Source organism: Gymnogyps californianus, chromosome 1 (genome assembly GCF_018139145.2).
Source record: "Gymnogyps californianus isolate 813 chromosome 1, ASM1813914v2, whole genome shotgun sequence".
In the NCBI taxonomy this organism is placed as follows: Eukaryota; Metazoa; Chordata; class Aves; order Accipitriformes; family Cathartidae; genus Gymnogyps; species Gymnogyps californianus.
The window spans coordinates 154,695,773-154,722,062 of record NC_059471.1 but is presented as its reverse complement, the minus strand read 5'-3'; the positions used below and the strand labels follow the sequence as shown (position 1 = coordinate 154,722,062).

Below are 26,290 nucleotides of genomic sequence, written 5' to 3'. Positions count from 1 at the left end.
AAGACAAAAGCAGCCAAAAAGGTGGGAAAGGCACAGAAAGGATGCACTAGACAACTGCTGCTGGGTTGAAATGAACAGTCAAGGGTAGACAGTAATCTTGCTTCTGACTATATCAGGTACTCTGTAGTATACTACTTCTTTTTCTTTCCCTCACACTTTAGTTCTACCACAGGAAATCTACACACTAAACAAAGGACAGGTTTGCAGCATTTAATCCTATTCACTTCAATCAATCCATCTGAGGATGACCTAATCTAAGCTAATGACCATCCAAATAGAAAGTTCCTCTCCCCTCTCACCCCATTTTCTAGGTTCTTGGCTCACAGCTGCAAGCTCTTCCCCTTCCCTAACCTTAATCACAGCTTTGGGGCTCACTGGACTTCACCATGACCAAGTTCCATCCACTAACTGAATGGCAAACTAATCCAACAAAACCAGAATATTTTCCTTCCAGGTTGGTGGTTGAAAGTGGCTGAGCCACTACTGGTACTGCAAGTACCTGAACAAAGGAAGCGGAGGAACCACACAGCAAAGAGCTGGGAAAAGCAAGGCTTTTCATTTCAATGACGGTGGGCTCTTTTCACAGGACTCGCCGTCTCACGGGATAATTCAACTGAAAAAGCAGAATCCCAGTCACTTCCACCTTTCTCCCAATGGCTTACTACTCCCTAGCCAGTACCAGCACTACTTGTCACAAGATCCACTTCATGATCCAGCACAACTCACTGCAGCAGAGTAACACCCTGCTCCATCTTGCAGGGCTTCCCTACCATGTTGATGAGCCAGAGTTGCAGTTTCATCTCAGCAGCACACGGAACCATCGAACTTGCAAGTCTACTTTAAGCTTCATGGTTTGTAGCCACCAACTATTTCAGACTTACCATACTCTTTACACTATCATAATCATTTCCCAGTACACATTTATGACTGCAAATGCCCTCTTCCCCATCAGTGAACTACAGAATAATCAAAAAGCTTCCAGTGTAGGGATCTCAGTTTTAATTTAGATATAAGCAAGTGACAAATGGCTGTAATGAACTAACAATTTCACTACCTGAAATCCAGACTTAGTACAGATTAAGCCCATTATTATTGCAATTTGATACACAATCCAATGAAACCAACATACATGTGGCAATATTAAATCCAGACATATGGAATGAACCAGTTCATGTGAAAACAGCGTTGTGTTTATATACCATTGAGTGGTTAAAATAGTGATTAGCACTCATTCAATACTCCCATTTCACATTAGCAATAAGTAAAGCAACTATAGAGGGCCTCATTGGACCTTAACTGTTAAGGACATTATGTCAACATTTGTATAATCAAGCTAGTGCCCTGCTCTGACATATTAAGATAAAAGCTAGAAGTACCTCAAATAATGAGATCTTTATTTTTAATTACCCAGTGCCTTTAGGCAGCAATTACAATTAAAAAGACTACAAAAGAAATCTGGTTGACCTCCAGTTATTTCAATACTTGAGAGAACCAAGAAAAGGGCAGGGTTTGGAGCAAGTGATACCCATTCAATTCCTAATAGATGTAACTTATGCAGGCAGTCCTTTTTTATGCTCTTAATGGTCCTACATCAATGCAACTTTATGAATCTGGGGTGATGAAAGAATACAGAAATTTAATTTGTAGTTAGTTTACAAATTAAACACAGCTTAAAAATATTGCTCCACTCTACCATTTTATGTATTTCTTTAAGAAGTTCCCTTCCACTAATATAATTTTTTGGATTCTACACGATTATTTTTCAAAGAGAAAAAGTGAAGTCAACTGCTTTAAAGGCAATGTTAGTCTTATAAGATGCTTTCATGTTTCTGAGTATACATTTGCTTTTAACAACAGAGCATGCCTTTTTCTATTATGCACACGCAGTCTTCCCCCCACTCCACACCTAACAAGGATGCTTTACATTTCAACTGCACCAATGTAACTATTAGACCATGCCACTGATCTTCCCCTACTGATGCATATCAGGAATCCCATACAGTTCCTTTCTATCTCCAGGGAAAGAGTTAAGTTTTTAATACACAAGGAGAATATTTTCTTTTACTACAGGTTTTCTCAGTTTTAACATAAGATGCTTCATATAAGATTAAGGTAACACACCATTAATCTAACCACATTCATCTGAATGTAAACTTACCTCTAAATATATCGATGGTGGGTTATGCTCTCCTCCGAATTTGTCTAGCAGTGCCTCTATATGTTCTTGTGTTAATTTAATCATCTGTTTGATATTCCACACCTAAAACAGAAAATTAAAAGTTTTTATAATCAAAAGGAGCCTAGAGAATCTGTCCTAAAACAAAAAAAAGTACATTTTCTTGATATTTAATAACAGAAGTCCATAATGAAAGTATTTTAATTATCAGTAAAAGAGTGCACAAAGCTATCTCGTTCATCCACTGTCAGTGATACCCAGCTTGCTTCTGAGATAAACAGAAGCAAATTAAATTTGGTTTTAAAATTCAGGAATCTTTGAATAAACAACTTTTAAGAATGGTTTATTCTTCATGTTTATCAAAATCATATTACGTATTTTCCTTGCAAGACTTTGCAACCCAATTTCTACAGTATTACAACATTTAGAGAAGGAGTTCTTCTATCAAACCTCAAGTAAACTGTGTAAACAACATTCACAAAACCTAGACCTAGTGTTGTATTTGCATGGGAATAGGATGCCTTGATCTTAAAGTCTATACCCTGACTTCTATACTCAGTCTACCCTGCAAGTTTTCTTACAGACCTTGGACATGATCTGAAAAAGACATTGACCTCTAGTGCACAGAGAGAACTTATGGCACTGATCTATGAAACAACTCAGGTTGTTACTCATTCTTCACAACATCTTGAAAGAGTTAATTTTAGGACTTTAAGACTATTGTAGGTGAACGGTATTACAAATCCTAATTTACACCTAAAAAGGCAGCAAAGCACAAACCCAAACTTTTAAAGCAATAATGCTATACTAATTTAAGAAGCTACTTCAGTCCAATCAAAGTCAGAAATTTATAGCAGGGGAAGAGGGAGGAAGAGAGGAGAATGTCTTCTTCATAGGTACTGTTACTCAGACTATTTATCAGAAAAAAATTATTACGTCAGAGTTATTAGACCCAGGATGGAAGAAATGAAGATCATATAAACAGTGCTTCTTCCAAAGGGATTTTAAAGATTCCTGTTATCTTTTTCAGTTTAACTATCTTCTACTTCACAGATTATAATATATACAGCCTCAAGACCAGGTCTGGATTTACAAATTGTGACAACCTACCTCTTTAAAACAAAGATGCAAATAACTTCGTATTCTAAAGTAGGCACCAATAATAGGATCCAATCCAAGTTCGATGAAAACAAGTTTTACTATTTAACTTGAGATGTTCACAAAGAAACAAACTCTAAAATACAGAACTCACATTTTGCACACCACCTTATTTACCCCTTCTAATTCTAGACATCAGTTATTTGCCAGCAATTTCCTAAAGTAAACTAATAATTGATTCACTTCTAGCCCAAGTTTTAGAACAGATACCAGAATAAAGATTTCATCAAGAAGCTACAGTCAAGCAAAAATAGTTTGCTCAGCAACAAGCAACCCAAATTATGAAGAGTGAGGGGAGTGGGGGGACACCAAACAAAGAGTGTGCTATTCAAGTATTCTGTATGGAAATTCCCTTGAGGCAACTGTGGAAGTCAGCTTGCTTCTCAACTTGCAATCGATTTATCACATTGAAGCTAGGACTGCCAACCAGCAGCAAAGAGAAAGATTTCTGTATTTTGCTAGTTTTTCCCAAGATGGCAAGGGCTAGTTGTATGCTTGGCGAAAACAACAAGCTTGAATCAACGCTATTTCAATTAACCTGGTCAATGTAAGAGTTTAGGATGTTTAGTTACTGTGTTACTAGTAACATGCTGTTAACCTGGCTATGTATGCAGAAAATTCCTGGCAAACTAAGGAATCATCTCAGGACTACCTTCAGAAACAGGTTTCATTAGTACTTAACGCAACTTCTATTATTTGGTCATTCTGGCAATTTTACCCGCCAAAAGTTTTCCTCAACATGTACTGTACCAGAATCAATATCAACAATTTACTATACTTAAATGCCTGGCAATGGGGAAGGTGGGGAGGGAAAATGCTTCACTGACAAAGCAACCCAGAATCGCAAAAGGGTTGAGGTTGGAAGGGACGTCTGGAGGTCATCTGGTCCAACCCCCTCCTCAAGCAGGTTGCCCAGGACCATGTCCAGATGGCTTCTGAGCATCTCCAAGGATGGAGACTCCACAGCCTCTCTGGGCAACCTGTGCCAGTGCTCAGTCGCCCTCACATTAAAAAAGTGTTTCCTGATGTTCAGAGGGAACCTCCTGTGTTTCAGTTTGTGCCCATTGTCACCAACCCTTAATCATCTCTGTGGCCCTTCACGGGACTCTCTCCAGTATAGCCATGTCTCTCTTGTACTGGGGAGCCCAGAACTGGACCCAGCACTGCAGGTGTGGCCTCACAAGTGCCGAGTAGAATGAATGCCTGTCAGATGAGTTTCCAAATACTTTTTTTGAAGATTGATAATGAATAACTTCCTTGCTCATATGTTATTTTGTATTTTGTGCCCATAACCACAACCTTGCTTCTCTCTTCTCTTACAATAAAGATACAGAATAACAAATATAACTGAGCAACTCAATACGCACAACGGAAGCATGTTATTTAGGAGGTGTTGGCAAGAGAATCAAACAGCCTCTAACAAGGGCAGAAGTCTTCCTGCTAAGCTAATATGACAAGAGCAAAAACTCAGTGACTAATGAAGAAAATAAAAAAAAAATTCAAACTTACTGCCAGCTGCCAGGCTATGGTAAAAATGTCTTCACCTGAAGAAGCAGAAATTAAAGTCTAATGGAAGACAACATTGCTCAGAGGAGTTGAAAACGGTGCCCTGAATTACCTACTATACATCCGTGCACTAAACCAAGAGCCCTTCCACAAGTGAATCTTACAGGCAAACTTAATATGGATTTCGATCATCTTAGAAAGGCTATTCACACAGTTAAAAGTACGCTGAAGGCAGAAGGAAATTTATCAAAGTCAACCATAGCAACTAATCATTACTTGTTGCTCACAGAAATGGAAAACCTATTTTGTGTGCCATATTCATCAAAAGTCTTCTGACAAGCTGAAAAAACTTTCACAGATCTAGTATTGACTAGCATATTCTATCCCTAATCAAGTATGCACAAGAACACATATGCCATGGCAAATTTCCAAGTTCCACAATTCCCCTTGAAGTGGCAACTTCTACTTATTTTTACTTATAGAAAACTTACCTTCTGCCTTCCCATATCAGTGAATATGCTTATACACAGTTTTTTGTGGTTCAGAGCAACCCTTAACTAGCTAGCTCCTTGAGAATTAACCCCTGTGCAAGTATATTACATCCTACTATGCAGGATCTATGACTACTTCAATTCAATTGAAGGAACTCAAGCCTTTTCCTAACTGGAATTCAGAACTGGTGCTCTGTGCAAGTGACCTCATGCGACTCGAAAATTTCTGCTTCTGCACACCACAGTACCCACAGCTTCCGCCTCAAAAAATACACCATACCTGTTGACTTACACAGCCAGCAGAGCCAGCAACTTCAGCCTGTCTTTTCTCCTCGCAGACTTGCTTGTTCAGATAACTCATCTCAGCTAAGTTTGCATCATGTGCACCAGCCCAGCCTTACAGACTTTGAGCCAAGATGTATCACCATCATCTCTGTGGAAAAAACCTGAAACACTAGGCTCTTAAGAATTAAATCTCGAGTTCAGTAGCACTCACAGAGGTACTGGTTTCTTTCAACCGTCCAAATAAAACCTGAGTGTACAAAAATTGCCTAGGATTTTAGTGTCTCATTCCCCATAAGCACATACATTCCAGGACAGCGGCAAGGAACTACCTAATAACAGAGACAGCAAAACCATGAAATATAGAATCCTTTTAGCAATCAGTTCTGGATCAAAGAGCTTGTTCCTAGACAACAGAATAAAACCAAGTTTTTTAAGTTAAATGCATACACACTAATACCATTCCTTCCTCAAGATCTCACTGTAATCCCTTTATCCACACTTTATTCACACTTTGTCTAGAAGTAAAAGAAAACTGCAGAAGCCTTCTGGTCATTAAGAAAGACCAGACCTATTTTTTGTTACTCTTATAAGTACTCCATTACGCTTATGAAACTCCACACCTGTAGGAAACCATAAAACCACAACTGCCAAATATCTTGCAGAAATACAAAAATCGATGCCAGCCTAAGAGACAGTTGCTAGAAATCTTAATGTATTCTGAAGTAAATCTGCAATGCACCTAGTACTGTCCACATGCAAGTCCAGTCCCTTCCCACAGGAAGCAGCACAGTTATTTGAGACACACTGTTTCATTGTAGTTCCATGAAAAAGTAATGAATCCTTTATAGCTTGGATAACCTTATCATTTTTCCAAAAAAAGCCTCAAATAAATTTTTCTGTCCTATCTGGTAGCATTAGGTTAAGGTTATTCTCTATCACAAGAGATTAGATTTGATTCTCCTTTTAGTGCTGCTGACACAAGGAAGCTGACGCAGGCTAACATGGACACAGGCAGCCAGAAGACTGGAAACACTCCAGATACACTGGAATATATCAACTTGTATCTGCCTATTGTGGATAATTGTGCATTAATTTTGCAAATAAGCACTCCCTTGCAATGTAATAAAGATGATGACCTATTTCAAGCCAGAGGCAAGTCAGATACAGTAGAAGCCTAAATCCATTCTATTCAGGGAAGACTATGGCTCCACAAATGAGAGGCTATAAGCCACAAAGTTATTTTTGCATCCTTTGCTGCTTGTCAAAATGCGCACTGCCTGAGACAGCACAAAGCAAACCATCTTTTATAATTTTTGCACCTGGCATTAGTACTCAAATCTTGCAGCACATCCTAACTCTAAGCTGTATGATTCACATTTGGTAGAAGACACCTGAGAGTTCAAATTATTCTGTACAAAAAAAAAAAAAGCCATTATTTGTCCAGGCACAGTATGTCCTGCATTTGGATTATCACACTTGGTGATGACAGAGAATACTTTGACAGAACCAACTAGGTAATTTAAAAAAAAAAAATAAAAATTAAGCATTTGATTTGGAAACTGTTTTATAAGGAGGACAAAATCATCAATACCTATCCAATACTATCCTAATCAGTCCCTTGAGGCTTCTTTCTTACACAATCAATTCAATTGTTTGGTCCACTGAGCTAGGATCCACTTTGTCAGAAAATGCTTTAGAAAGCTGTCATGTACGAGATTGTTCTTAGCTGAACTAATGTCTTAACTAACTTGAAAGTGAAGTGTTAGAGTGAAAGAGAGGCAAGAGGACATATGAATGGGGTTAACTCAGCATCCCACCTCAGCATTTGCATGTCAAGATGCAGAGTTTACATTTTCCAGTTTCTTTGCTGAAAATCACTGTTACCTCTTCCTCACATTTTTATATCTTTTCTTGAGATACTTTCCCCCCCTCATCAACGTTGAATGGTGCTAGTCCTCTTCTTGCCTCTTACAAAGCTTGCTTTTAATTTTCTGCAGTCATCCGCTGGAGCATGCACATACAGCGAGAAGGATAGTCCTTTCCTTCTTCCTATACTTCAGGCTCTAGCTCTTCTCCATCTCTCAGTGGAAGCTTCTCTCAACTTGCACAACCACTGTGTTAATTTTTGCATTTTTCCTACTCTCTGCTGGCTCTTCATGCTTATCACATTTTCAACAGTGTAGTTAAATTTTTTATTAAACAAGTATGGAAAATACTAACAGCTGAAAAACTTTACTGAATTGAAAACCAGCTTGCAATGGGTTTCAAATAAGAGTTTACACAAGTGACATGAACATCAGCATCGAGGCTGCCTTTCCCAGTTTATCTTCCGCAACTTTTTATTAATGTCCATGAATCATTTTCATCGCAGCTCCTTTACAATGTCTGAGATATGAACTTTAACAATGTATTTTCATTGTTGGCTAGCTAGACAGTTCAGAATGAGTCCAGTAAAATTTACAATCACAGAATAGTAAATAGGTTACAGACAACAATATCTACAGAAGTTACTGTAGCCAAGAGAAAAAGGATCCGGTATCTCTTTTTCCACAAAAGTCTATGAACATATCTTTCTAGACTGATGAAGAATAGCCTTGGTGAAGATGTATAATAGTACGTTCAAGAAGGAAAATCCTCAAGAAGAGGCACAACATTTTTTGTACCATCCTCTCTGATGACTAGGATCATATCTAGGTCAGCTAATACAGAAATGTGATCAGCAGGCATCTGCTGTAAGCACAGCAGTTAGTAAAATATTAAAAAGGCTTCAAGATGAAAACTATTTTCCATTTAACAGGTAACATTTTTTAGGAAGGAAAGGCCAATTCTTAACCCCCCGTAACCAGTAATGCAGGTTTTCAACTGTGTCTGTTGTGACACTGTTCCCATTAAGCAAAAAACCCCACCAAAACCAAACACCCAACAACAACTTTCCCACTCCAAAAAGACTAGGAAACATCTGACCAAGTTAACACTCAAGTATCAGAGTATCATCTTTGAGGAGTCTGCAGCAGAAACTCTATGGAAAAAAGAAGTGGAAGACTAACTCTGCAATTCTAAGACAAACACATTCAATAAAGACTTGCTTTCTTTACCAGAGGACTTCCACCACACAAAATCCCGGTATTACTAACACTTAGTTTTTACTTAATATTCTTGCATCTCTCATTTATTTGCAAACCATCAGTTGCAGCTGAGAGTAATCTATGTCTTTTCCTTTGTTTAATTCTAAATGCAAATTGAATTGCTCATCATTCAGCTCTACTCTTAAAGCAGAATAAATAGCCTTTCAGTCTGTCAGACCTTTGCCTCTTAAGTTGCCTCCTCTTTAACAAAAGGAATTCAGACTTCAAATGTTCCTTACTTCTTATAAGTGTTTAAAAATATTTTTTTAAATACAATGATAAATTGTAAAGGATAAAGCTCAATAAAGTCTACCCTTGTAACATAACCAAGCAGTTTCTCTATAAGAACCAAGTCACCAAGAGCCTTAGGCAGTGGCTGCTTTGCAGCTTACACCAACCTAGAAGGTGGGTGCAATTATCGTATCGTCCAGGGCTATTTACCCCTGCTCCCTTCCTTACTCTTTCTCCAGAACTTAAACCTTTGGCTGAACCATTTCAGTATGCTAAACAAGCGGAAAATTGTTCTCTTTGCCAAGGTTAGTTTTCTGCCAGTCTAGTGTGCTGAAACAGCTTGGCAAAGGACCCAGTGACCACCTGAGGTGGTGCAAAAAGTCACCTTTCCTCTCTATAGCCCAGAGTTATATGGATTCAGGCTACCATGAAGCAGCAGCCTTCCTGTTTAAGTTTCAATTCTCTTTCATTCCCCCACTTTTTCCATCACCTGCCATCTTTGCTGCTTGCTGCTAAGTAGAATTTGCCTCCAAGCACTATAAAAAGGAAAGTTGACAAATGTTTTCTACCACAGTAGAACAGCAGAGTGTGAAAAATAAGAGGTGTCTGTAGCCTTCATTTAAATCATTAACCACCAGTTGCACAGCTTTCTTTGATCTAACTAAATCTTTAATTCCACATTCCTCAAGGCTTTTGTGTTGCATTACTACTAGTCTCTTTTATTCACTTTGGTACTAATTCAGTAGTCATGAGGTTCATGCACAGATCAAGTTCTCGTTAAATTCATAAATGTAAATACAATGAATTTTACAACTTCTCCCTAGACTGTCACAGGTTTAAAAAAAAAAAAAAAAAAGAGGAAAAAAAACCTATCCAGATTTCCTAACTTATTTAAGAATACAATTTTGCTTTAGAGAGGTATCTACCACAGACTCTCAATGTGTTAAATCCATACAGCAGTGAAATTTAAAAAAAAACCCTATCATGCATACACCAGACTATTTCTCTGCACACCTTAAGCTGGAGACAAGTCATATTTGTGATGGAAAGCAAGCAGCCAACCAGCTAATTACAATAATTGCCTATAAGAAGGAAATGCTAGTTGAGCAGAGCTCTTACACAGCTTGGGACACATTAATTAAAATGACAAAACAAATAAACTCAGTCTCGGCTGAACTACAGAACTTATTCTGCTCTCTCCTTGCCAGAGCACACAATTAATTAGACTACCCAGAAAAGATAATCAGCACCTATTTAAAAGTTCATGTTCTCAATCCATAAAATAATTTGTTATACACTTTGCAATATTCCACCACTAAACTATTACTACACTGTACATGTGTTTTCCACCAACCGGTTAGAAAATGTAAGAGACAGCTGGAATTGTTAGTCAAGTATAAATACATTCTGTTTGTTCAGAAATATCTGTGATCCAATAAAGTAACTAAGGTATCCCATTTTTATCACAAACAGGTCTCAAAACGTGAAACAGAGCAAATGTTGGTTTTTTTAATTATTTGTAAAAAACAAGTAATTTGCTCCCAATCACAGAAAACAGTCACAAATAAAACTGCCACAGAAACCACATTCTCCTAAATGGCATTCTATGTTCTACTCAGCAGACCATGCTGCCTTAGTAACCCTAGTACCAACATGAAAAATGAAATAATTTAAAAGGCAGATCTGGCTCCTTGCCACTCATTGTACAGTTAGGAGAGTTTAAAAAAAAATCCAAACCAAGATACAACAGCTACCATGGAAGGATGTTGAAAACAATCATCTAGTTTAGAAAACTGAAAAAAAACCCTGCTGAAAAAGGTATTTTCCTTTGACTCAGTCAAACTTCAGCTGATCAAACTGGAGAACTATTTAGTACATAAAACCTGCTGCAAGACTTATAACTCATAACTACTGAATCGAGAGACTGGAAAAAGCTGCATCAATTTTCAACAATGTACATAAGCTTAAAAATGTCACAAGAGACTTGAGCACTTACAAATTGTATTCTAGCAAAATTATGAGAATGCTTAATGAAATCCTTTCTGAAAGCTACCTCAGATGATGCTAAAGACTCACATTTAAATCTACATTACTTACAACTAATTAGAATGTTTGACCTATTAAGATTTAATGAATAAATTTACAAAACCAGTTCAAAGACTGAAGCACCAATATACAACCATCCAGTTTCAAACATTTAGATGCTACCAACTTCTTAAAGTCATAATGATTTTATTTCATGTTGATTTTATAGTGCTTTTCAAACACCATTAGTGAATAACTAGTACTAGAGATAAAAAAACTAGACACGCTACTTCAGAAATGCCTACCCTCAAAACAATCCCTTTATCTGAAATAAAGTTAAAAAAAAAATTAAGAGTTATCAAGTCTGTGCTCCAAGTGTCAGAAAATGTTGACTGAACACAATGTAACTGCATTTGAAAAGTATTTACTACTTATCAGTGAATTTAACAACAGCTTTACCAATGACTATACTGTTTAAGGGGCCTCACTACTTAACAGATGAAGATATTAGAGCTGGTATCCCTCCTTTTTGCGGTAAAAAAAATTTCCCAGCCACTTAGTTACGCAACACGTTTTTAAACAGTAAGTACATTTTGTTCATTAACAACCTTACTTGCTTGCCTCCTAGAAGAAAGATTTTGAAGAAAGTTGGTACCCTTCATGTAGAACTTGAATTGCCTCTTCATACTAAATTTTGTGCAGATATACTTGGAGAACTCACAAAAATATTTCACTTGATCAAAACCTTAGAAAAATAAAAGCTTTCTTCAGTGCCCAAACACACTCCTATGATCTCCTGAATTCAACGTTGATAGCGTGGAGAATTTGATACCGAGCACTATACCTGCACTGCACAACAAGTTCCATTTTGAAAAAAGCATAGGTTCTGTTTTCTGATCTTTAATGTCCCCACGTTGGTTGGGGAGTGTCATGGTGGGATGATAGGTGGCAGCACTGTTCCCTGAAAACTCCTGCCTGAACTGACAGCACCTTCGGACAATGGGAATGGTTAAAAATTAGACCTATTCCTGTCTCACCCTTTTTCGCTAGTGTCCACATTCATAAAATGTCATCAGAAACAGAATAAAGGCACTGTTGCCACTCCTTCAAAACACACAAATGCTAAAAAGGTGGAGTAACAAGCCAAACACTTGCAGCAAGGAGTTTAAACAGGAAAAAAAGAAGAGAAGGCATGTACTTCTGCATCAAGCAGCCTTGTTTAACTTTAGCACTGGCCACAGAAGAGGACATCAGTTGCATAAATACGTATTTCATCATTTTGGAAAGAAGCTGTGTGCAGGAGGGAAGATCAGGAGGATTCCATTGTACGCCCAAAAAGCTCAAGAGCGACTGGAATAAAAAAGCTGAAGCAAAGAAACACGTATATTGCATACTGACTTCTGTATCCTGCACTAGCTATGAGAAAGTAGCTGTGTTCACACACACATACGTGTGAACAGTTGAAAACTACGAAAACCAACTCACACCTCAAAAAACTAAATACTGTACCTAGAAGTCTCACGTGGTCAAAGCTGTTGGAAAAGTGTACTTACTATATAAGAAGCTCATAGAGGACCTTCACGTCCCGGGCACACTGGCAAAACTATTGCATGTGATCGTATTTCTGTGAAAGGTACGCTCAGAAGCAATCCAGAGAGAGCAAGTTACAACCTGGCACAGGAAGTTCTAGACCATAAAGATCTAACGTGTCAGGATCTAAACCTGGCAAGTCCAGCTAAGGAAGCCTCAGCTGAACAAGATTTCTGATTCAAATATAAAAAATGAAGGCCAGTGCAGTTTCATGGGACAAAGATGATCTTAAAATAAATAATAAAAAAAAAAACCAGCAGGGGGGGAACCACCATACTACCACTACTCCCCCTAATCACATTTCTTTTGTCTTCTACCTCGCAAGACTTCTGGAGCTCACTGGGTTCCGTGTTGAGGAGATTCAGTTCACTAAGCTTGCAGAAAACTAACCCAGCAAAAGTGATGCCAATTTTCTTCAGCATTAGCGAGTTGAATCAACTTAGGAAAGGATCTACGTGGTACTAAGTTGGCACAAGGGAGTAGATCTGGCTGAGCGGCCCAACACAGGCACAGGAAACAGCAAAACCTCCCCTCTGGGTGGCAGAGCACCATTTGGTTGACTTCAGTGTAACTGCAGGGATAGGGAGCAGCATCAACCATTAGGGACTACGGTTATGACAGAGCATTTCTACTATATTGTACATTACACCGCCCTTCAAAATTCAGCGGTTCAAAGTGAAAATAAAACTTACACAGAACTTACACTTGGCCAAAAAGTGTCTCCAAAAAAACCCTCCTAAACCTGAAACAGCTTCTATGTAAGGCTGGATTGGAACAGAACTAGTGATTTCATGATCATTTGAAACCCTCTTTTGTCTCCCTTGGAAGTACAAATAAAATTCTATTTCCTTCTAACTGAAATTCCCTCCAAAATATTTCATGCAGTCAAATTTTCTATAGATATAACAATTAATAAAACCAAACTACAGATTTGTTATAAAATAACAAAACAAAATGGAATATTGGAGCTTTAAGGAAATCCGGTTTTTTTTCAGTTTGTTTTAAAAAAATAGCTACCATCGAAAGATATCTCCATAAAAAAAAAGAACAAATCTCATTTGGTCTACGGTATTTTTAACTGCATGCAACAAAAGAATTGCCTTTCCTGGCTAAACAAGTGTAAGAAGGATATTATTAGAACAGCTTTAAAAATAAGAGGTCTTTAACAACTACAACAAAATACAAATGGTAATAGCATTAGTGGCTTAAGTAACAACATAAATTAACAAAAAACTCAGTACCAAACACTTTGTATCCAACCAGTTTGCAGATGTCCACAGAGACAAGAAACAAGCCTCCTGAGACATCAAAACTTTCCAGAAGAAGCTACTACTCTAGTAAGCAAGTTTCATGTAATCAAACAAGCTACCACAGGACAGAGTTGTTAATCCTATTGCCTTTTGGGAAAAACATCATAAGCAGAAATCTCTATAATATCCCCACTAAACCCAAGTATTTCAAGGTCATGCTCTAACGTTTGATCTACCTTGCCACAAATAAATCATAAAAAGCCTAAGGAAAAAAAGACAAGAGGTTATCAAAGTCATTGTCTTTTCTGCACCTGGATCAACTTTCCCCCATCATTCCTGACATACGTCTGCCTGTGGAGGTGACAGAATCTATTAACGGGCATTTTATAAATAAGTTAAGAAAGTCTATTTTCATGCTTCATTATACCTAGCCATAAAGAAAAAGGTCTAATAGTAACATGAAACCATTTCCTCTGCTACCATTTAAACTCACTACTTCTGGCAGTAATTGCCACAAGCCTGGAGAACAAGTTATTTGCATTCTTCTTTGCATCAGATTTGACAATTTCCACTTCTTTTTTAAACAACCCCAGTTTTTTTCCAGTCTTTCCTCAAAGCTCTGACCTTCTAGACTTTAGATCACTGTTATTCTTCTCTAGACTCTCCTCAGCTAGACCATGTATTTCTTGAAGCTGTGACCTGAAGTCAGACATAGCATTCAGCTAAGGCCTTTCCCGTGCTATGCAAAACAAAAGAATTATTTCACTTATCTTTTGAGATACACTCCGGCAGAATATTAACTGGATATGAAGCATCTTGTCGCTAAAGTCTAACTTGTCCTCACAATTAACTAGGTTGTCATTCACAGACTATAAAGACAGTTCAATCACTGAACACAAATGCAGTGAAACATAATTGAGATTCAATATAAAACATATTCCCAAAACTACAAAAGCAATGAAGTAAAAAAATGCTTATATCGTTTCAACTTTCCAAATAAGTAGCACGTTTAATTGTAAACTCTTCAGAGAAATAGAGGCTTAAAAGGAAAGTTACTCTAATTCCCAGCATGACAGGTTCCCTAAACCTTACTGCAACAAAAAACAACCCCAGTTTTTCTTGGTGTACCTATGTTACTTTACAAGAACCCACCACTTACTTCATATTAAAAGGTTAGAGGCGCCTTTTCATTCTATGCATTTTATTCTTCTTCTTAAATCTCTTTTATAAGATTAAGGTTTCTAAATATATAACTAATATTCATGCAGGATAAATGCCAGCATTGCCGCCTAGAAAATGATTGACCATCCAACAGCTCAGGCCCTCACTTCACAACCTTCAAAGTAATTTTTGTCTTCCAAAGAGCAGTTGAGGGCACAAAGCTCCGAGTACAGAAAATCCCATTTGAATTATTTAATATTGGTGTAAATAATCTCTAGCAACAAGAACAGAGCCTTTCCTCCCAGCTGTCACGCACTCCTTACTATATCAACAACCCTGTAATACTCTGAAAACCTTCCATCCAAACAACCTCTTGTCCCAAGAATTTATCCTGGGGAAGAAGCCAACCTACGTGCCTCCCGACGCCAGCGCTCATCCTAGGCCTCCCAACACCAGCAACTGAATGGTGAGCAGAAGAGGAAAATTTCTGCTAAATTCACTTGCCCCTACCCTTTTCAAATCCTTACACCTCCAAGAAGTACCTATTTCCTAAAGGTACTATGTGAGTGCATGTGCAGCTACTCTTACTAATCTTGAATTGTAATACAGAAGAAAATGCTTTAGCAATTATTATACTCTTATGCAATGACTTCATTATTAGAAGAAGATTTTTAGCATCGGCAGTTAGGCTACTGAGGCAACTTCTGAAGAACTAAATTCATTACTTGATTAAAAACTGGCCATGAGTTGAATGATATGGCTTAAACTTGTTTTTCAAAACCCCAACCCTTGAAATTGTAAGCAACATTGATGTAGTTTTAACCAACACAGAAGCACTCGATTACGATCTTGATACAGAATACCTCCTTTACCAGAGGGCTCCAACTTACAAGTTTGTGTAAGACTACTTCAAGGTCTGTCAGAGACTCTTGTTGCCCACCCCTCTTTTAAAACTAGAAGCTGAGTATAGAACTGAAGGTTTTCCTTCTGGAAATCGGGACAGCAGTTTCCGAAAGATCATAGGGAACTAGAATCTTTTCAGGTATCTCCTCAAAATAAGTGAGGTTATGCTCCTTGATGGGCTTCCACAGAGAGGTTACTTTTAAAGCTTAGATTTACCTTGCCTTGAAGGAATGAAACAAACCACTAGAAAATGTACTTGCATTAGAGCCATGAGTCAGTTAGAAGCACTTCAGTATTCTTCTGACTTATGTCACTTTGAATTTGCGTTACACTTTAGGTTGGCTTGTTTTAGTATTAAGGACGGTTTCCATTTTAACTGTATCAGCAATTTTTTTGGTCTTGAACTTTATTAAAAGTACAGGTTTAGATGAAGTAATAGGTGTACTTATACAGTAAACAAAATTTAATTACTTACGACTTGAGGAAGAACTAGCTAACTAAAGAACAAAACCACATCAGAAAATAAAAATTCTAGCACCAGCTCTGCCTTAGACCTGTGTGTTTCAGTATTTTCAATGTATAAGAAGTTTGCTTTTAAATAATACAAGAATACCCCCACACACTTCCTAACCTTGAATATATGCATCCATACTTTCAACGTACCAACCTCTCTGGTTGGCACATGTTCCAGATACCAGACTGCTTCTCTCTCTCTCTCTCACGTAGGGATGCAAGATATTCAGGGTGGGGGGAGAAGAAGCTACACTATGTAATTTAGGATTTGGAGTCAAATCTAATGACACAGGCTAAAACATTTTTGAAGTTCAAGTGACTTACGGCAGTTTCACAAACACCCCCCTTGGTATAAAAATTGATTTTTTTAAAAAATTCTTGGCTCCTGCCACTGGTTTCCCCTCTCCTCTCTCTTGCACTGCAGTTTATTTACCCAACTCAGCTGTATTGATATTACTGTTTCCAGGGCCACAATATAAACCAGTTATTGAAATAATTCCACAGAGATTGGGGTTTTTTTATGGCAGAGATAACTGAGAAATTCAGTTCCATGCACAGCTGCACCAGCACAATCTGGGCGATAAAAGTCAGCAAGAAGCTTTTTAAACTCATTTTGCTGCTGAAAGCAAGAATTTGTTAAACCCCATGCTTTAGGTATTTAGGTTTCTCAACCAGTTGAGAGTTTCTCCTTACTCAGGAAAGTTAAGACTGGACTTGCATTACTCAAAGCATTTAATCATCCTGCTGGTTAGGTGTAAAATACATGTATACTGCTGAGTTTTGCCTGCCTTCAGCAAGTAAGCCAGTGGCTCCTTAAGATGAGGGAATCAATCTCACCTCTCACTAGCATCGATAGGGGCAGATTCCTTCCCTATTTCTCCTTTCTGGCCGTCTACCCAGCATGAGCTCTAGTACTCGTCAAACTTCTCAACTCATTAATTCCACTATAATCCACTACGCTATTAATAAATAAAATGGATAAAAAGACAGTCATCTTCTGGTGAGCTGGGAGTCAAACTGGACCCCCCTGTGAGCTGATGATCGAAGCCAGCTCATTTTCCCTCCTGGAGGCTCTCCCCTCAGAGCAGCAAGGAGCCGCTACCTGGTGGGCTTGGCACCTCACAGGGCCACAAGACTCTGCTCACAGAGGAGAGGTCCTGTACCGACTATACAAACACGCTCAGGAAAGCTGAGGTGAAATAATCTTCAGCAACTAACGCTCGGAACAAGACAGCAGAGCTTCTGGCATCTGTATTTACCTCCAGAACAGACTTGATGCATGGCATTTGGCAATTCATTCTGACTTCGATGCCTACAGTATTCAAATCTGCAAAATACCTTGTGTTGTTACGGCACATTTTATTCCACCTTCTGAAAACATTTCAGAAGCGTTAGCAACTTACACTTTAACCCTAGCAAAACAGGTAGTACTGCTCGCTCTCCGTGGGATTGGGAAGTTAAGTAATATGCCCCAAAACACAGGAAGTATGTAAGAGAGACACAAACCAGAGGCCTGACATCCTCAATGCCTGCACAGTGCCCTGTCCGTTAGCATTTCCTCAGACTCCTCGTGCAGAAACGGTGAGCCAGGCCAACACTCACAAAAGGAACTGTACCCAACCCTGTTTTTAAAATATATTTCCAGTGTTTCGAAAGGATCGGGGGAAACCGACTACACCCCCCCCCCCCCCCCCCCCCCCCCCCCCCCCAAAAAAAAACCTCCGCCGGCCACAGCCGCCAGGTTAACAGCAAGCGTGACAGCGGGGGCACGGAGGTGGCCTTGCCTGAAATCAGACCGTGACCGCCACCCCTCCCCAGCCGGAGCGCGGCGGGGCGCGGGAAGCCCCGGCCCCCAGCCCCCGCCGGTCCGGGCGCGCCGCCTCTTCACGGCGGCACGGGCCGCCCCCGGGACACAGCGGGCCCGGGCCCCGGGCGCTGCCTGCGGGCGCCGGGGGGTGCGCGGCGGGAGCGAGGCCGCGGCGAGGCGCGGAGCCTCCCCGCCCCGACACTGCATCACCGCCGGCGGCTGGAGCGAGCGGCGCCCCCGCCGCCGGAGGGGGGAGGAGGCCGGGGCCTCCCCGGAGCGGGGATCCCCGCCGCCGCCGGCGGCCCCGCGCCTCCCCCTGCCCCGCGGGGCCCCGGCGAGCCCCGCGCCGCCGCCGCCGCCGCCCCGGCCGGGCCCGCCGGCGGCCCCCGGGTGCGGGCGGGCTGGAGGGGGCGGGGGCGCGATCGGCGGCGGGGGGCGGGTGGCCGCCGCAGCCGCCGCCTGGCCTCACCTCCTCCGGGATGGCCGGGTCGCCGCTCCCGCCGCTGCCCCCCGCGTAGCAGGCGCCGAGCGCGGGCGGCGGCGGCTCGGGCTCCATGTCCCCGTTGAAGAGCGAGGCCCCCTCCGCGCTGCTGCCGCTGCTCAGCGCCGCCATCTTGGATCGAAGCGCTGGGGCGAGGGAGGGGGAGGGGGGAGCCGCGTCCCCGCCGCCGGGACGCCCCCAGCCGCGACCCGTAGTGGGAGGGGGGAGGGGGGCGAGCGCAGATCCCGGCCAGCTCCCAGCGGCCCGCGCCACCGGCACGTCACGCCCGCCCCGTGACGTCACCCAGAATCGCCGCCGCGGCCACTGCGCATGAGCCGCCTGACGTCACCGGGAAACACCCTGACGTCACGGCGCGACCACCCGTCGCCCTGGGAACTCGGCCGTGGGCTCGGGCCCCGCCCCCTCACCGCGGCCCCGCCCCCCGCCGCCGCAGCGCCCCCTGGCGGCGCGGAAGCGCGGTCGGCGGCGCAGCGCGGTGCTCCCGCGGGGCCGGGCCCGGCCCGGTGCGCTGGCAGCTGGTAGCGCGGAGGGGCCGGGGGGCTGGCGGCCGGCGCCGGCGGGGCGGGAGCCGGGGGAGGCGGCGGGGAGCGCGAGGGCAGGAGGAGCCCCGCGCACACCCGGCTTGGGCGGCGGGGGGGCGGGCGTTGAACACCGAGTGCCGGGGAGCGTGCGGCGGGGTGCCCCCGCTGCCCCGGCCCGCAGGTCCTTCCCAGCACCGGCCTCGGCTGCAGCCCGGGGAACCCCGCCAACTGCAGGTGGAATAAAAACGGGACTGAGGTGCCGGCGGGATTAAAATGAGAAGGAAATGGGGTCTTACGCGCTGTGTGAGCTAATCGTGCGCGGGAACAGGAGCGCGGCGAAAGCGGTGAATAGCCAGGGGAGGAAAGGGACCGCCAGACCCTCGACCAGTCTGACGTCATTTGACAAACAGTAGTGTTGTGGCTTCGAGGTAAATCTTTATAAACATGTACCATGCGACAATGACAGCAATACTTCCAAAAATTACATTTTCGTCTGAAAACGTTGTGCTTACTCTAGTTATAACTAAAATAATTGGTTGCTAGAATTGATAAAACATCCTTATTTTTTCCATTGACGGTATATAGGCCTTGAGCTGCCGCAAGCTGGTGCTTTATTTACACAGAGCGCTTCAAACGAGGGAAGGGTCTGGTCACGAGCTCAGCAGAAGTCAGGACCTCTTCCTTCTCCTCGGTAACACCCCTCTCTCATCCTCTGGCCAGCTTTGTCCGATCTGGAGGTCTGGGAGCAGATCCCAGTTTCTGAATACGAGTGTCCCTCCTGTCTGCACCTTGTGTGCGTGACGGGGCTTGCACCGCCTTCCCTGACAGTCTGGCTTACCAGGGGAAAAAAGGTGGGCTCACGCAACGGGACCTGCCATGGGCTTTGCTCCTCTGGTGCGAATGACAGAGGAATCAAGGTGGTAGGTAGGGTGCGTTGGGAAGTGCCGCTCCCTCCAGCTCAGAAACGAGGAGGAGCTGGAGCCGGCAGCCACCGCTGCCCCCCCCCAAAGCCTGCTCCCCCCCGTCCCCACGGCCATCTTCCCCCCAAGTGGCAGAGTGCTCCCATTTAAGGTAAAAAATTGACCTGTGTCATATCCCTGTGTGCCACATCCATTGAAATGCTGCTTACACACATAAAGCATTCACTAAATCAGGTGTTTTAAGTTGCTTTCTTGCTGAAAAAGTCTTTACGATTAATGCCAAATTGGTAAGAGTATTTTAATGCATTGCAAAGAAAAGCGAATGTAGCAGAACAGCAGCAGGATTTCAGAGAAGGTAAAGGCTGTTCTATCACAACCTGATATGTTTTATGGTAGTCAGTTAAAATACTAAGTTGAAACATGCAAATGCAAACATCCTTATCTTTGTTTCACTTCAGTTGTGAATATGTATCCATACAACCTCTTAATGTAATAATCCTGATGATAGATTTGAGGTTTATATTTCACCTTTCACACTGGGGCCACGGGTGTGGAAAAGCGTTTCAAATTCAGTTCGATACTGCTGGTGCTGTAACTGGTAAATAAATGCAACATCAATTTACTGTATGGACACAGCAAAAACACGATGGAGTCAGGAATACCAGACCCTGTGGTATGGAGGGAAGGAACTTTGGGCATGAATTTAGCCGAGGGTCTTTCCTCTAGAGAGCTACGCGGTATTAAACACCTCCTGAACACAAATGAGAAATAAGCAAAATAATGTAGTTAGTTAATATTTAAATAGGTTTTAATTGATTATCTGACAGGCTACACTTTCCTGAGATAGGAGCCTAGGTTCTCCTACGACTGGTGGCCTGCAGTGCAGTCAACAAAAAGGCTGCACAAATATGTAAGAATCAAATGTGCAAACTAAGCAGCTCGCCAAGTTTAGAAATTTCTCTCTAATAGCCACATTAATGAAGAGGATAATTATCAGCAATTCCTGCTATGCGATGGGAATGTGTAATGGTAGTGAAAAACACACACAGACTCTGGAAAATAACACATATGCTGAGGACTAAACGCTGGGACAAATTTCTCTGATCTTTGAAGGAAAAGGTGGCAGAGGTAATATGAGATGGCTCTCCCAGCACACAGCCTGTTGTGCAAAAGCCAACAGAGTAATATGGGTTAACTAACAGAGTAAGTCCATTCATTTCAATGAAATTTATACCAAGGGATAATTTAGTCTCAATGTACAAAACGTAGTCGTAGCCCTTGTTTTATTCCCCAAGCAATTTATGTCTGGGGCATAACTCTAGCAGTGGATTTAGTAGACAGTTACTATCAATCTGTAACTTGTAATACCTTTCCCAATGCTTTTAGTAATCTGTTGTGCCTTTGTTCCTGAGCTTCTGATTTTTTCAGAAGATTTGCATTCACATAAAATATATTTGCTAGACTTTCTTATTACATTTGATGTACCACCTGAAGAGTTCCAATTCTAGACCCTAATATTGACAACTGATGACCAAAACTGGGAACACAGCAGTTACCACCCAAAATACATGAGATAAAAAACCAGTGTTCCACCTAAAATAAAGAGCATAATACTATTATAAAAGATAGTTGTGTACAAAGGAGACAGAAATCTACTATTTATGCTATACTTTCCTTTTGTTTGGGGGAATCCACACCTAGTGACAAATGGAATTTCCTACTCCTTCACATGGTGGCATCTTTGGTCTCTCTGCTTAATCCATCATGATGGAAGATAAATCATTAATAACTGTAACTATTTTTTGGTGATATGAAATCCTATCTACTGATAGTTGATATCGTCAACATCTTTTACAGAGACTAGCTTTCATTATCAACATAGGTCAAAATCAAACTTATAACCTAGATGTGAAAGGCTGGTTTCTGCTATCAAATCCGTAGGCCACTCGGGGCACTGGCTGGTTGATTCCTACAATGCAGCACAGCCAGTTTATCTGGTATTGCAGCAGGTAATGCATACTTGTAAATACAAAACCTGCCACCTCCCATCAAAGTCTTATTCACACACTGGGGTTTGAGCCTCCTCAGAATTTTTTTATTTTAATTCAGATCAGAAAACAAGTCCAGCTGTTAAAAGACAAAGACTCTTCAGCTAGATTGCCCACCACCAGAACATTTGTCTGATCTAATCAACACCTGAACTTCCAGAGAACAGTGTTTTAATGAGTCAGTAAAAAAAAATATATGGCTACCTGACAGCAACTGTCTCATTGTGAGCATTTGAACACATTCTTTATCCTTTCCCCCCCGAAAAGAATTAATCTTAATGAGATGCTCCAAAATGAGAATGTCCAAAAGAGATATTAGATGAAACCTAATATTGGTCTCATTTACGATATTCTTTCAATAGAAGACAGTATCTCAAGAAACCCCCATTCTTCCACTTTCTTAATCAAAAAATTATATAATTTGCATATTGGTATGATAATAGAAACTGATTTTTTTAAAGTGGTGTGAAAATTGGACACATCTTAAACTCTGGATGTCTAAAGTGCCCTTAAAATTTGTCCAAATTTCCAAAAACTGCTTTGCCTTTTCTCACACTGAAAAGACAGTATTTGTTCCATACATTGTAGCATTTGCACTTGGCCCATGTACATTTGAAAATGCTGGATTAAATTCTGCACCATGAGAAAATAATTACAGATCTTCTAAAGTATGTTAAAATATACACGTCACTTTTAAATGCTGTAGTATGAAGTGAAAGTGCACAACTTCATGTATCTAAGGCAATGGTACTGTTTATATATCAGATCAATCCTCAGTCTTAACAGTGGAAATACAGATGTTGATGGAACAGAGATACTAATGACAACAGTCATGTTCCCTGTTATCTTAGCCAGAAAATGCAAAGCAGAACAAAAATTAGGCTGTTGTCCAGAGTTCAGTCATTTTCTGATTACTAGTCAGAATAATACATACTTAAGAAAATTACTTTGCTCTCCAGGAAAAGAATGTTGAAGATATTTTTTGAGGAAAGAACCCAGAATTTTTTTCACTTCTCTTTAGCACCTATATAGGTTTATTATCCAACTCACTTTAAGATATACTGTACATCTTTTCGTATTTCTGGGGATCGCTGTCTGATTGCTCCAATGTGAGGCAATAGAGAAAGCAAGGCTGCTTTTTTATTTTTTCTTTAAAACCATTCCTGTACAGATCATATGTATTTTTTTTCCTTTGGTAGCTTCTTGAGAACTTCTAGCTCAGGAGATTTACCATTCTGTGATACTGCTGAACCTGAAACATTCATACCTTCAGTGAGAAATTAGGTAGTATTCAGGTCGTGATTTGAACTTGGAAGCTGAACAATCTCATCCGTATTTTTTTTTTCAGTTGATGGAGACTTCATAGCTCTTTGCCTTTGAGTTAAATACACGAGCAGAAGCGATGAGGATGTGTGGAGACTAGGAGAAAAAAGGAGGTAGGGAAAAAAGAAGAAAATGTGAATCCACCAGGTTCTTAAATCAGTTTTCATTCTACCATTAAAAGCAATGTTGATCTAACAAGCTTTCTTTTATATATAAATAATAACATATTCTGGATTTTCTTGTAATGATATTGGAAATATTTACATAGTTTTCATTTGATTCAAGCATAATTTATTTTAGAGTAATTATTTATAAAACTGTTGCTCTTCTCTCCCTAAACCACAGGCCAAACCTTCAGAAAGTAAAAAGGAAAACATTTTCCTTTGGAGGCAAAGCGTGGGAGGCAGGGAGCAGGAAAGGTGATGGGACTGGGACATGGGAGTGACTTTGCGTATAGGTCCCTTCCGTACCCTGCACATTGTTCGGCATCGCAAGAACAAAATGCTAACCTGTTTCCTTCCTTATCTGAGTAGTGGCTTCAGCGTCCAGCCATGTATGTGCTGCATCGCAGTGCCCTGCCTCCCTCTCTGCTGGCTTCCTGCCTTCACTCGCGTACTAGCATGGGAAGCAGAGAAAACTACATGTTTTATTGAACAGTAGTGTAAATACTGACAGATGTGGCATATAAGGGACCATCAGGAGAGAGCATGAGCCCTGAAACCACTGTTAAGAGAACAGAAGTAGCAGCCAGTAGAAAAGGAGGAGGAGGGATGGGGCAAAAGATTAGATGGAGAGAGAACGTAGGAGAAGCGGACACTGGAGGAGAAGATGTGGCTCTCCCAGGAAACGAGAAGCAGATGAAAATAGGGAGACAAAGGAGTAAGGAGCACTGATTTTCCTGCCTGAAATACTTTACTGAAACTGGGACCAAATCTCACGTTTGAGAAGATTAGTCAAGACCCTCCTGTTACCTTAGCATCCCTCGTCATTGCTTTAGCATATTCAGCTTGCTCAGATATCTGATTTCTGAGTCCTTTGTGTTGGATAGTGATAAGATAATCAGCTTTAAGGACTAAATAGTTTTAGATTCCTCACATTATTATTCCAATGTGAACATTCACATTTCATAACTGAAACCCATCCCATTTAGGCACAAAAAACCACTAACGTGATTGAGTGAGTTCCAAGAAAGGGCAGGAGAGCATACCACCTCAAACAAGTTATTTTGCTGTTCAGAAAATGACTGTTCAATTATGTTCCAGTCTTAGGATTTTCCTTCATAATATCCAGGCTAGCTGAGCTTCTCCTGGCCTGAATACCTGCTGTAATTTGGTTCTCCAGCACTTTACAGATGGGTTGGTAACGCTCTACATCTCTGATCTAATAACAGTTTAGATAGTAGCTGCACCTTTCGGTTTCTAGCCTCTTCACTGAGCAGAAAAAGTCCATTAGGGTTGGTATTGGCCTGGAGTAAGGAAACTTTAAGAGTCCAAGAAGGCTAAATCAATAATATGAATTAAATACAGAAACTACAGCTTTAACGTGGGACAGAGAGAACATGGTGACTGATCATGGTTTTTCAGGGTAATACCCCACGTTGCTGGAGTTTTAAGAGTTATTGTTCTTCAGTGATAGGTCAAGTAGGATGGATAACCTTTTTAAATGAATGCTTATTTTGCAATATACATATATACATCTTATGTATTTAAACATAAGTGTCTTCTGCAGACAGAGTCAGTATCACAGTTCATAATCCATCCTTGTCTTTTAATCGTCACTACCACCGAGACAGCACAAGCCTCACAGACATTTAGTCTCTCCAATAAAGGCAAGCTGCCTGCCAAGCATGTGGGAATTAGGACAGTGTCTGAAGCACGTTGCTATATTCTCATCGTTCCTGCGAGTATGTACTTGGCCAAAGGCAAGATTTCTGGTGCAGTGGTCAATGGCCTGTCAACTTTTTTGATGCTGTGGATTGCTTGAAGTTTGCGGTTATGCCCTCGGACGTGGTTATTCCTTTTTAATATGATATGACTTCTCTCTCCAGAAGACACAATTGTTTTGGTAAATGAACACAATTTCTGTTACCCCCCCCGGGGGAATTCTGCAAGGCTCCGGATTAGATCTTCGTTTTATCTTATTTTTAAGTGGTTTGCATGCCTAGTCAATACCCTACTGCCTGTCCTCAGAGGGCATTAATGTTTATTAATAAACTTGATGATACTATCAAGCAACTTGAGTTTGAACATACAGAGACACATCACACTGTTAGCTGTATTGGTGTCAGGCAAGGGAGCAGTATTTTGGCAAACATCGCAGCATATAAGCAGAATGACTAAGTGCAAAAGCAGAAAAATAGAGGCTCCAGCGTTACTTTCTAGTTGTCAGTAACAACTCTGATGTTCCCTAGCCTAATTAATACTTTTTGGTTTATGCTGTTCATTCAAAAAGCATTTGTGAAGTTTAGAGCTTGTGAACAATGCTTACTTGCACATCAGTTGCACCAAATAGACCCAGGACGGACAGCCAAGAAATAACACATGCTGCCTCACACGCAGCCTGCGTATCAATCGCCTCCCATCCACTCATGCAAGAAATGTCGTCTGTCTAGGTGGCATCTGCACTGCCTTATTCACGGGCTCCCCTCCGATATAAATGTGCCAGTTTGGACAAGCCAGCTGAATACTGCTTCAGATTGGAGCCTTCATGTAAATGCTCCTATGCCTGCAAACTAAATGTAATACTAAGTAACATC

General features: G+C 41.2%; 1 protein-coding gene across 2 annotated transcripts in view; it reads right to left on the bottom strand.

The window, feature by feature from the left end:
• Positions 1-18,879, bottom strand: part of BRAF (B-Raf proto-oncogene, serine/threonine kinase) — an 81,013-nt gene extending 62,134 nt beyond the window's left edge. For both annotated transcript variants that reach the window (XM_050893735.1, XM_050893744.1), the window contains exons 1-2: positions 18,691-18,879; positions 2,159-2,260 (exon numbers count right to left, since the gene is read on the bottom strand). In XM_050893735.1, the coding sequence (XP_050749692.1) occupies positions 2,159-2,260; positions 18,691-18,834 (246 nt within the window). In that variant the 5' untranslated portion in view covers positions 18,835-18,879. The remainder of the gene's footprint in view (positions 1-2,158; positions 2,261-18,690) is intronic.
• Between the last annotated feature and the right edge of the window lie 7,411 nt (positions 18,880-26,290).